General features: G+C 38.3%; 1 protein-coding gene across 1 annotated transcript in view; it reads left to right on the top strand.

Moving 5' to 3' along the window:
- Positions 1-12991, top strand: part of SPAG17 (sperm associated antigen 17) — a 91047-nt gene that overhangs the window by 66681 nt on the left and 11375 nt on the right. The window contains exons 27-37 of the mRNA XM_058419492.1: positions 1322-1451; positions 2768-2922; positions 3208-3352; positions 4482-4636; positions 5055-5231; positions 6035-6156; positions 6332-6462; positions 8008-8135; positions 8516-8689; positions 10320-10433; positions 11828-11873. Coding sequence (XP_058275475.1) covers positions 1322-1451; positions 2768-2922; positions 3208-3352; positions 4482-4636; positions 5055-5231; positions 6035-6156; positions 6332-6462; positions 8008-8135; positions 8516-8689; positions 10320-10433; positions 11828-11873 — 1477 coding nt within the window. The remainder of the gene's footprint in view (positions 1-1321; positions 1452-2767; positions 2923-3207; positions 3353-4481; positions 4637-5054; positions 5232-6034; positions 6157-6331; positions 6463-8007; positions 8136-8515; positions 8690-10319; positions 10434-11827; positions 11874-12991) is intronic.

Raw genomic sequence — 12991 nt, 5'->3', positions numbered from 1 at the left:
TTGTACTGTATTTATAAATTAATTTAGGGATGGTTGGAGTAATTCTAGAGTTTATCTGACACATAGAGAACATGCATGTCAAGAGTTAAGTGTAATGGATCTCAGAAACCACCCATCATTAGATAAATAACCAGGACTTCTTTTTCTTAGCTATTGTAAAAGATTAACAGCAGTCTTAGACATGTGGAATATCTCAGTACAGATCAATATGTCAATACAGATGCATTATCACTGCTACCAAAAAAAAAAAAGTCATTGACCTGTGACCATTTAGTCAAAGAATAATCTTTACTGTTTATTTTTATAACTCCTTTTTGCTATTAGAAGAGTCTCCATTAATTACATCTGTGAACTGCAGCAAATAACACTCCTTCTGGCAATGACTAATGGGATGAAATTTAACAAAACCAACTGTTGGATCCTACACGTGGGACAGAGTAATGCCAGGCACAAGTGTAAACTGGGGAGGAGCCTGGAGAGCGCCCTGCAGGCAGGGCCCTGGGGGTGCTGGTGGCAGCAGCTCAGTGAGAGTCAGCAGGGTGTGCCCGGGCAGCCCAGAGGGCAGAAACCGTGTCCTGGGGACACCAAACACGGCAGCAGAGCCGGGCACAGGGGGGATCATCCGCTGTGCTCAGAGCTGCTGCCGCCCCACCCCGAGCGCAGGAGCAGTGCTGGGCACCACCACTTCAGAGGGGTGGGAAGGTCCTGCAGTGCATCCAGAGGAGAACAACAGAGCCAGAGGAAGGGCTGGCAGGTGCATCCTGAGAGGAGGGGCTGAGGACTCTGTGCTTGCCTGCTTTGCAGACAGAAGCTGAGGGTCAACCTCCTCGCTCTCTGCAGCTCCCTGACAGGGAAGTGCAGAGAGAGGTGCTGATCTCTTCTCCCTGGGTTCCACTGACAGGAACGTGGGAATGGCTCAAAGGCGCACTAAGGGAAGTTCAGACTGGACATTGGAATGCATTTCTTTACCAAGATGGTGGTCAGACACTGGAACAGGCTTGCTAGAAAGGTGGTGGGTGCCCCAAGGGTGTCAGCGTTTAAGCGGCATTTGGTCAATGCCATTGATAAGATGCTTTAACTTGGTCAGCCCTAAAGTGGTCAGGCAGTTGGACCGGGTGATTATTGTGATGAAATAGTCTGTTCTATTAATTCTCCTTAAGATAGCTTCTTTATTTCTTGTATTCGTTTGGAGAGATTTTACATTTTTCCTCTCCATCACCCACAGTATTCTAGTAACTATCACGTTTGTGACACATTCTTATAAACTTTCTAGTGGTGTTTGAATTGATTTTAACCTCTAGCATGTCCTTGATTTTTGTAGATTCTGTTTGCTGATGGCACAGTGAGTAAGAGCCCTGATTCTGGTCCTGTCTTACCACCACATACAATTCCAGATGAAATGCAATCCTTACCAGAATCAGAATGTTTATCTGAGAACAGCACTAAGAAAGGTAACATTTCTTGTTAATTTCTTGTGTTTTGGACAGATATAAAGTTATTATGGATGATGATGCTTAATAAAGAGTATATTTCTTTAGTCTGAAAATTCTGACAGTGTGAAAATGCAATTTTATCTGTACTCAGGTGCTGCACACTGCTATGTTACCTTCATAGCAAATAATTTCTCTCCTACTCCAAATTTCTTTTTCTCCTAATATGGTAGGAATGTAATAAGTAAAAAGTTGTGTGAGAGGTTCATTAGTATCAGAGTGAACATGAAGTCTTTTAAAACAAATCCTTGTAACTACAGTGGTGTTAAATCCTTACTTTTGTCTTACAGTTTTTAGTCTTTGTATTAAGAAATGCTTCTCTCACAGAGGATACGTTTTTGTTTCTCACTCAATGTATTCCAAGGCACCTACTATTGGTCATTATCAGCTGGTTGTATGGACTTGGGGTTGCTGGTAATATAGCCATTCTTACTGTATTTTGTTTGACTGAGAAAGAATTAAATAATGGTTACTTCATACCTCAGAGTGTAGTCTGAGATCACTCTCAGTATTACTTAGTACACAGAATAATTCTGACCTGTCATATTGACATACAATTTATTGGAAATAGGTGAATAAAAATTGCTGCCAAAGAGAAGGGTGTCACAAAAAGACTTTTTGAGTCAAGTCCAGTCTTTTTTTCTTAGGATATTTCTTTTGATAACTACAAAGATGAGAACAACTCTGACAAACCATTTTCTGATATGAATTCTTAGTATCTATGACCAGTGTATGTCCTTTATTCCTTGTCCTTTATTTATGATCACTTTTTCACTTTTCCCACACTTTCTTCTCCTCTGCTTATTCTTGACAAATTTCTAGTGATGCATTTCATCTCTTTTTGGTTTGGGAGGTGGTTTTTTGCTAGATATTTGCTCTAAGCCTTTCAGCCTGCTCTCTGGACTGTGCTCTTGTCTTTTGCATACACTTAGTCTAATTTATTTTTCCTGAGTGTGGGAGACAAAAGTTCTCTATAACATTCTTAATAAGATCTCTCCAATTGCCTTTCATAATGAGATCTTCATCCTTTTCTTCTGATGCACCATAGGAGTGATGACATTAGCATGCTATTTACTTTTTCTGCAAGGAAGCACATTAGATAAGGCTAGTTCAGGGGCATGTCTTTGAGTAGCAGGAGCTGTAATTTCCTTCTGGCCTGTTAAATAGTTCATTTTGCAATTCTGTCAAAAGCGATGTTCACAAACTCTGCACTTTACTGACTCTGTCTTTTGCCTTAGAGAATATCATGTCTGATGCAGAAATTTTTGTCTCTGCAGGAAAAGACAGTGAAAAGGCCAATTCTGCGCAACCTAAGGCAGGAACCTGGATAACGACAACTCCATTAGGCACTCGAGTGGGCACAGAGGGTGCAACAAGAATGAATCTGAAGCCACTCTTTATGTATCAGGCCACAAACCCAGCTGATGGAACGGTATTACTGTGTTTGTGTTACTATAGCACGGTCTATAAGCTAAGAGACAGGGCTGCCATCACATAAGTTGTAGCATTTGTTCTTTGAAAACATCCTAAAGGTTGTGTTGTTGCACTGTAGCTTTAGATTTTGAAGAAAACGTGATTACTCTGTCTCTGAAGCAGATGAAGATGTGGTAGTCAAGCTTCTTTGGAGCTTCAGTCCTGATGTCTTATATCATTGTTGCTGCTGTCACAAGTATCAATCACAGTGCCGATATTAATGAGAAGTCCTTCATTCTTTCAGATTGTGACCGTACGAGAAGACGAAGTGATGATTGTTGATAGGCCACGTGGTAACAGAGTAGTGGAGCATGCTGATGGTACCAGGATCACAACTTTTTATGAAAAATGTGAAGACCGTTCCGTACGAGCGGGTTGTGTGGAAAGAGGTAACATCAAAAGGGGAGCACTTACTTTTCTTGCATTTAACGTATCTTGTGAAGGAGAAAGTTGTCAAAATATATACTGAAGGTGGCTTATACCAGCAGCCTAGATAACAGATCCACCAGTGCTGTCTAGGCTTAGTTTGGTGCTTTCCTTCAGCAGTATATTCAGTGCAAAAATTATACTGTTGCAAGTAATTAAATTTTCTTCTTTCATACCTATATGGTCCTGCTTCACCATGAGACCACAGTGCCAGAGTTTTAGTGTGTTCATTGCCCTCTCCACCTGCCCTAATAACAACAAGGAAGCTGCTTTGAGTTCTAACTGAAGAGGTATGTAAGGACCAAGGCATCTTTATATTCCCCAGTGAAGCCATGGAGTCACTGACCTTGGAGCCACCTGAATATGGCTGTGGAAAGTGTCCTGCCAAGAAAAGGGAAACATATATTTGCCTGAAACAGCTGGGGCTAAAGGTCATCTGTGATTCTTCTGGCTGGTGTTATATTCTGTATAACTGCTTCATTTGCAAGACAAGTCCTGTCCTCCTAAATTACAATGAAAGGGATATTTACTGTGTGGGTGTCCGGACTGTTCAAACACAGTGTAGGAAAAGACCATTATTGTGTTAGCAGAAAATGTTCAGGAACATCTCCCTGTGGGATTTTAAAAGTTAAAATCCCTTGAACTGATCTCTCTCTTCAATGGAAGGGCAATAACCAGATTAACATACCTGTCTCATTTGTTTTCCAAGATTTTTGTTGCTTAATAGGAATTTCTTCACATTTTAGAGCTTGTATTACAGGCACAAAGAATTTCAGTGATCCAAGCTGTATCCAGATCATTATGGTTGGTACCATACTTGATACATTAGAGTGTACTTTTCTGGCCAGCTACAGATGGTTACAGACATTTTTTGATGTTGGATTTTCCTATATTGAATTCGCAGTCCAGAACTTCAAAGGTTGCTTATTGTTTACATAGCATAAAATATGTGATAAAGTATGCTGTCAAGTTTATGAAGATCTTGCACTGATGAGATAAAGATCCAGCACTATGAGAGAAAAAGCAAATTGAATCCTAAGATATTTCCATGATTCATGTGCTCCTGTCTCATTGTTCTGTATTAATTCTTAGAAAAACCCTCAGAAGCCACCATAAAGAAGCTCAAAGGTATACGCTTAGAGAATCCTGAGTTTGCTACTGTTATAATAAATTGTGAGAATGGTACCTGTTGTACTGTCTTTGGAGATGGGACATCTATTCTAGCAAAGCCACAGGGAACTTACCAGGTGGGAATTATTTTTAGTTTGTGACAGTGACGTTTAATCTTTGTGTTCCGAGTTCCCTGCCATTAGCAGCTCTCACCTTGATTACCTCCCTTCTCTATAGCCTTCATTAATCCTGTTATTCCATCTCTTTCATACTCTGACAATGTTTAGCTACTTACTCACAAAGGTACAGTATACTTAAATCACAGTCTTAAATTTCCTTAAGTTGAATGTTACAGAGACTCAGATCAGCCTACCTCTTGGACCTCATCTTCCTGCCTTCTCTCCCTTTGGTTCCTCTAAACGATGATTCCGTATCAAATGTCTAAAAGCTGTCCTCTTCATTTGTATCTTTGTATCTGTTCTTCATTTTCAGAGTACATTTAAATTAAAAGTTTCACCTTTGAGGATTGAATCTCTTCCCTTTTTGCTGTCATAGGTTTTACCCAGCAAGGGAGGCTTTCTTTTCTTTGATGAAGATTGCTCAGCAGTTTATAGCCATGAAGTTTGTGATTTCATCAGCAAGGAAGAAGAGAAACAAGCAGGGAGATACATTATGAAACACACTTCGAGCACTATTTGTGAGATGACAGATCCTGAAGGAAATACTTTCAAGGTAGAATACATAGAAGAAAACAAGTTTCCGCATTCTACTTTTATCTTATAAACTTCTCTCCAAGTCAAATTGTAACCTTGTAATATTTAAAGTAGCCAGAATCAGGTCTCTGATATGTTCTTAACTAAGTGATGGATATCAGTTTGGGGTTTTTTTTAATATTTATCCATTTTTAGAGAGACTGAAACAGAACACATGGTGCACAGTTTAGCTCACCCTCAAAGTTCCCTTAATTAGCATGATCTGTACTATAGCAAAAAATCAGTTCTGCAAGTGAGGATTAAAAACTGGGTGTGTCAGATTCAGTTCATGGACTGTCCTTTGAATCACCCTTATTTAAATTGTATCTTGAAAAGGCATTATTATTCCTTTTCAGGTCATTGTTAGCTATCTTGTTTGAATATGTTAATGTCACATTAGTTAATAAGCACACTGTATTTTCAAGAAGGAAAACACTGTAGAAGTTCACTCAGTAGCTATACATCAATGTCTGTCTTGAGTATACAGTTGCCTGGCTTGACCAGCTTGAGTGTTTTTGTGTAACAGTCCTTGGGCATTTATTAAATATCAGCATGTGATATTAGTATTTATGATACAGTATGTCTTTCCAGAAATGTTTGGGGGGTTTTACTGTCTTTTCAGTTTTCCTCTTTATTTCTTTTTCCTATGAGTTTCCAGTTGCTCAGCATGAAATGTTTTTTTCTCTCTCTTTCACTGGGCTAGGTTATGCTAAAGTTCACCAGCAAGTCACTGTTTTAAAAGGATCTTTTAAGTCAAGTAATTTCACATAATTTCTGCTCTAGGTCCTGGCTGATGGCAGCACAGATGTGTGCATTCCCAGCATTGGCTCTGATGGCAAGGAGGACACAAGTTCAGCAGCAGATGAGGTTAACAAACCTGTCACCTATAAGGAGCATGCCCCCAGGTAACCCGCACTGCATTCATAGGTTAACACTTTCTGTTCTTTTCTACACAGTATTGGTACAGGGTTCATAACTTTGTGCTCCCTTTGTTCAGTACTCTGTATTTGCACATTTGTTGCCATCACACTGGAGTTCTGCTTTCTTGATACAGCCCCATGTCTGTGTTTGGCTGTGCAGGTTTTTCATCATCTCTGCAGATGGCTCTGGAACGGAGCTCCTGCGAAAAAGGGATGTACACAAGTACGTGGCTGAGGCCTGCAGTGATCCTGCCACTGCAGTCTTGCAGGATCCTGTACAAGAACAGCCAGGTAGAAAACCTTTCTGACAGACTACTAATAGAAAGAATTGCAAAGTTTCAAACTCTTATTTGGGTAGGAAATGTTGGATTTATCCTTGTAAATAAGGGTCCACACTTCTAGGAGTGAAAAAAAGGAGTTTGGGGGAAGCCTCTGGGAAGCAGAGAATTAACTGAAGGGCACTGTTAAGGGAAAAGTGAACAAACAGATGGCATATCTTTTTCCACTCTCAGTCACACAAATAAAAAGGATTACCAAATGAATATATTCTTTATGTTTATCATTTAAAAAATTGAATGTATCACAGTCTCCATTAATGATGTCGCAATGAGGACAGTGATGCCCTGATGTTAACCCTTAGCCCGTCTGTTGGAAAGGATACATATTAAAATGCTGAAAAGACATGACTGGAATAGCCAACCCTACATGGTACCAACCACCTTGTAGTAGCAATGCAAAAAATTACATCCTGGAATTGTTAGTTGTCTATAAAAGACACCGTGGTGTAATAGGTGGCTACTAACAAAAAAAATATCTTTAAAAGAGAGTATGGTTAAAAGTATGGTTCCCCTGGATATGAGGGAATGATAAGGGAAGTTTGCTTCAAGCCATAAAGTCCCAAGATATATTTCTCATAGATTTATAAGCGTATGACATAAAACAGCCTTCACACTTACTACTTTTATAACGTGTGGCACATTTTTAAATGTACTTCTGTTGACACAAGTGACTGGTTCTCCATTGCAGAAACCAAATGAAATAATTCTGCCATGGGAAAAAGAAAAAAAGAAGGGACATGAAGGGAGGCAGAAAAATGCAGAAGGTGAAAAGATCAGAAAGATGAAGTGTACATACCCAGTCAAGAAAATTTACTGACAACCAGCTATCATTCATAATAGTAGCACATCTGATTTTCCAGACTTCCTGCTCCACCTTTCACAATACTGGCTCTATTTGCCTTGACAACAAGGCTTCACAATTTTATATCATTGTGACAAAGTACCTCAGTGGTGATATCCATTTTGAAGGTCACCTGTGGCATAGATCACAGTAGATTAAGTAATTTTTGGGTTGGGTTGGAAAAAATATCTTGAAGAACATTAAAATTTATGCAAACAATACAAATAAATCATCTCTAATGGAATCCGTCCAGTGATTGGGGTATGAAGTATAAAATAGAATGAGAAATTACGGGTGTTCTGGATACATTGTAGTACTTCTGAGATTAGTATTCAGTACACATAGGTGAATGCTCTGCTCTTCCTTGTTTGGGCTCCTCCCCACACTATACAACTGAGCTGTTCACCAAGAATCAAAGCAAGTAGCATAAGTAGTTTATTGTTAGAAATGGGCTGAGTAATCTGAACTTGTACAACTATTCTATAATCAACTCAATGATCTGGTATCATCGGTAGCCATGAATACATGGAGTTTTATCTGTTAGTAATAAGATTTTTTTGTAGAGAGGTAAGTGGCTTTTTCTGTAGGTCTGAGACAATTGTTCATTAATTGTTTTTAATTTGAACTGATTGTTAGCAAAATGTGTCTTTAAACCAGGTGTTTTAAGTATTACTGTCCTCCGCCCTCTGGCTGAAGCATCCCCCTGGGTAATGAAGAAAAAACCAGAGAGTATTGTTCCTCCTTATCTTCAGTTAGGGGCTCAGGAAGCATCTTCTCTCCCTGAGGTATAGTTGTTTCAAAACTATCTTTCATTTTAAAGCAATAGACCTTAATCTCTGTGGGGAAATGAAGCTCTAAACAATGTGAATGTTAAATTCAGTTTATTAAGCAGACCAAGCAAAGGGTAGGTTGTGTCAGGGAATGTATGGTCCCATTCTTTTATGCTTAGTGAGGGGATATAGCAATTTTAAGGGGAGTTTATCTTACCAGATGAAGATGTTTTAGGATAGATAAATTGTTCCCAGGATTCTACTGGCTTTATTGTCCAGGTCTATGATTCCATAAGGAGAGCACATGCTTTCCATCTGAGACACGTTGCCAATAGCTGCATTTTTCAGTAATATAAGTAGCCTCTTGCTCTTTTTGTTTGCTTCTCTCTGTTCAGAGGGAGATCACAGGTCCCTCAATCAGAGGGTATGCTTGGAAGGGTCTCAGCATTGGAGCAGCGCCCTTGCCAGGCCCGGTGCGAAAATGTCCCAAAAAACTGCAAATCCGCCAGCTATTCCAATATAAGCCACTCTGTGATGAACTAAGAGAAAAACTGCAGCTTTCCCTCAAGGTATTTCAACCACATTTATTCACTCTTCCAGTAAGCAATAGAGAACAGACAAATTTGGTATGATAAATATGTAGTATATACGTGAGAAAAAGAAATCTACTACACTTGAAGAAGAATTATTTCATACATAGACATTGCTATAAGTGTTTTTCTGAAAAAGTTCAGTTGTTTTACTTACCTCTTATGAAACCCAGTTTTCTGAGCAAATGCTGGTGAGATCCAGTCCAGTATACATCACAGACAGTACTCTAACAGATAATTTCCTTGCTGTCAATATTGATATCTGTTACTTCGCTTTTATTTTGCTTAGGGTTTGTTTTCCTTCCAAAAGTCTTAAGAATTTAAATCTATAAAGCTGAACAAGAATTTCTAGCTCACCATAATTCTACAGTTAACTTGGTCACTGAGACACACTCTGGTCTTGGTTATGTATTTGTTTTCATAAATCAATGCAGAACATTTCCAGGTTCCAGTCTGAGTTTTGTTACTCTATCCATGTCCAGGAAGTGGCTGTGTAGCAGTCTGATAAAGTTTGTGGCCATCCCTCATTAGGGACTTCAGAGCAGGGTGCAAGCTAGACCTTCTGTGCCAGTGTTTTGAGATGGAGTCCAAAAGTCACCAGCTTTGCCCTTCTCAGTGTTGGTGTAAAACATTCATTTATTTAATTCACATTGTGAAGATGCTCTTAGAAGAGATTTTAGAGTCAAAGCCCCATTATTACTTAAGCATCAGAGAGTAACAAAATATATGTGTCCTGTAATTTACTCATTTAACCTGTTTTGATAATGGCGTTGCAGACTGAATTTGAAAGATAACAGCATGTGAAATTTGTGAAGGTAGTAGCATATTGTAGCCAGTTATATAATTTATTTTTTTCCTCACATTACACTTCAAAGAAAACATGCTTGTAACAGAAAAACACTGACAGCTGTCCTGCCCAGACATGTTTGGGATAAGCGAGTCTATCAGAATGAAATGTTACCAGTTTTTCAGTCTATAAATGTATAAAAATTATTTCGTTTGCATACTGATCTTCAAAGGCAGCACTATAGGAAAAGTTCCACACCAAAATGACAAGAAAGTGTCTCCATCACCCAGATCTATTGTTGATTTTTAGAGAAAGAGGAATGCTGTTTTGTTACACTGGGAAGGAAGAACTGCAATTATTAGCACTGAAAAAACAGTTTTAATAATTGCATAAATGTGCAATGAAAATACCCTCATTGCTCATAAATCAATATTTAATTAATTAAAAATTTCCAGAACAAAGTATCTTAAATCTTTAGCCACACCTTCACTTTGTCAGAGCAAAATCAAGAACTAAAGAAAATATTATTCTTCCTTTTTCCATTGCCTATAAGAGTAAAGAGATATAAACAAGTGAAAAAGAACTGGCACTGGAAACAGATTTTTTTTCTGCAAACCTGTCTGTTAGTGAAGTCCTATACTGCATGTAGCTTTCTGGCAGAGTGGTGTGTTTAAAACCCTTTTTTTCCATCCAACTGATTTAAAGAAATGTGGGGAAAGCAAAGTGTTCTTTTCCGTAGCAGTTGGTATGATTATATCAATGTAAATAGCTATTTTAAGCCAACATCTGCATCTTTCTTGTTCTTTTTCATTGTTTCACTAGGAGTATATAGACAACATCTTAAAGCAGGAAAATGAGCTGGAAGAGATAAATATGAAAGAACCCAGAACAGAAGAGGAAAAGGAGAATGCTGCAAGTCTCCTTGAACTCGTGACAGTAAGAAAAATCAAAATTTTCACTACTTCTTTCAACAAAATCCATGTACTGCATTGGAATTGTGAGCCTTGAAACACATTCCCCATTAATAAACCAGCAAATGTCGGAGTAGCACAGTGCCAGTTCTGGTGTAGATTAATGGTAAAGCAGAGCCGTGCTGAGGATTCAGCTGGTCTGAATTCAGCTGGGCACTGCTGCCATTAGGGGAAGCAATGCTCAAAACAGTTCAAGAGTTTGGCTCTACTGCATGATTTGTTCCCAAACACACAGACCAAAATTGCTTTCCAGTAATTTGCTTTTTTTAATATCCCCCAGCATCAGGATGAAAATGTTTCCAGGCTGTTGTCATTGCATGTGGGAGACTTTTATTTCAACCACAGCCACCTCCATAGTAAGAATTTAAACCTTGCTTTTGGGAGAATACAAAAACAGTCTGGAGGAATATTGTTATTACTGCTGAGCAGCTTTTTAAAATTTTTTTTTATATAATCTGTGAATTTTCATGGATAATTAGAGCACAAAAAGAAAAAGGAGAGAAATAGGTAATAGGGAAATAGGGAAAGGTGGGTAAATAGGAAAAGAGGATCACAGCTTTTCTGGAAAGAGGGACAAAGAAACAATCTGTCAGTAACTCCATCTGCATCTGTCCTCTGCGTAGACATTTATTTACTTCAATGAGACCCAGGTGCTGAAGCTCACATGCTGCTCAGATCCAGTGAACTTGTCTAGTGACTAATTACTGTTGATTGTCCTGGCTACCCTTCCAGTTACAGATTTCACTCTGGACAACTCTCCTGTGAGCAGCAGTCTCAGTGTGCACCTGCTGTGACCCAGGAATCAGTGTCACATTGCTCCCCTGTCTCCAATAGCTCTGTCACAACCCAGACTGCCTAGGCACAGGAACTCTGGTTTCCAGTTAACTGCTTCAGAGGCAGCGTGAGAATAAAGGGAACACTTTCCTTTCGAGCCTCTTAACCCTCATTCACTTTACTGTAAGCCAGCCACGTGAGATCTCCCCAGTAACAGAGCCTGCAAATTCCTGAACACATTTCCCATTTGACTTGGTGGGAATGTAAGTTTCATACAAGTGTATCTTGTTTGGTTTTTTTGCAGAAGGAATTAGCTTAGTTGAGCTAATAAAAAGTAACCATGTAAGATACAAAGCTGTCTGTGAAGTGGATCATCAAGAAGGAAACAAATACCTGTTTAGAACAGGAAAATTGTATTAATTTCCTTTTTTCCAAGCTTATGTTTTCTAAAGCGTTGAAATACCTGACAATGTGACTGCAAGAACGGGGGCAAAAAGATGCACTTGTTTACAACATAAATCCTTTGAACAAGATGCTGTTGTTGTGAATTTCATTTCTCACATGGTTATTCTTTCTTCATTGCAGTCCTTCCCTGACTGGGAGAAGTCAACTGAAAAGCTCAGTGATAAAGGTAATAAAGATTGAATACTTGTATTTTTAAATTTTAAAATATCATAATAAGTTTTAAAGTATTGTAATATTTTTAAAGAGGGAATATAAAAGTGAATTCATCTACGTGCCATGTACATGTTTCTGTGTGACTCTCACAGGTGATTAGAACTTGTTAGCATCAATGATCCAGTACCTCTGAAAAATAACTCCTGGTTTTAGGCATGTATATTTAACATTTTGACTTACATTTCCACGTGCAATGAGTTTTCTTAGGTATAAGAACTGTGACAATACTTGGGTACTTTTATGCAAGTAACAACTTTTCAGACAAGTTTTTCAAAGCAACTAAGTAAATCCTGTTTATTTACTACACTTCAAAATCTAATCTCAAACCATCTCATGTTGGCATTACATTCATCTACCTAAGGGAAAAGATGGAGCAATGTATCATGAATTTCTGTTAAAGTTTTCACAAGATATTTATTAACATTTATTCATGTTTTCAATATGTACAAATAAAAAATAAGATGTCTGTTTCTTTATAAAAACCCACAAGTCTTTTCCCTAGGAAAACTCATTCCATTCTGTCCCATAGTGATGCTCACCTTCAAAGTGTTATTTTTCTGCCCTTCATACCTTGTCAAGAGTATTTCTACTTGAACAGTTTCCTTTTAAATGGCACTGCAATTTTAACGTAAGATTTCTAATGAAGATGATAGTGGGAAAGAAAAGCTCTTTGAAATATGTAAAAATAGAAAAAGTTGAAAAATAAAATCGTATTTTATGGTTAAAAAAAAACCCAAACAAAACCAAACAAAAACAACAACCACATTTTGAAGTTTGAACTTACGTAATTCCTAGAACACTAAGAGATGTTGTCATAGTCTAACAGGATCATACCTCTCAAATACTCATATCTCCTAAATTTTGCCACAGAAAATTGTTTTCAGCCAAGGAAATTTCTTTGGACCCACGATTTAGCTTCAAGGTAAAAAGTAAACAACACACTTTATAAAATGTCACAGGACAGGGCAACTCTTTAGTAAAGCCCCAGAGCTGGTCACAATATTAAATGTGGAAAGACTGGCATTTCTCCATGATATATATTGAACTAGTAGTTCCTTCCATGAGAATGTT

The sequence above is a fragment of the Hirundo rustica genome, chromosome 2 (assembly GCF_015227805.2).
Source record: "Hirundo rustica isolate bHirRus1 chromosome 2, bHirRus1.pri.v3, whole genome shotgun sequence".
In the NCBI taxonomy this organism is placed as follows: Eukaryota; Metazoa; Chordata; class Aves; order Passeriformes; family Hirundinidae; genus Hirundo; species Hirundo rustica.
Note: the sequence above shows the minus strand (reverse complement) of the source record. Positions and strands in the feature narration are given on the sequence as shown.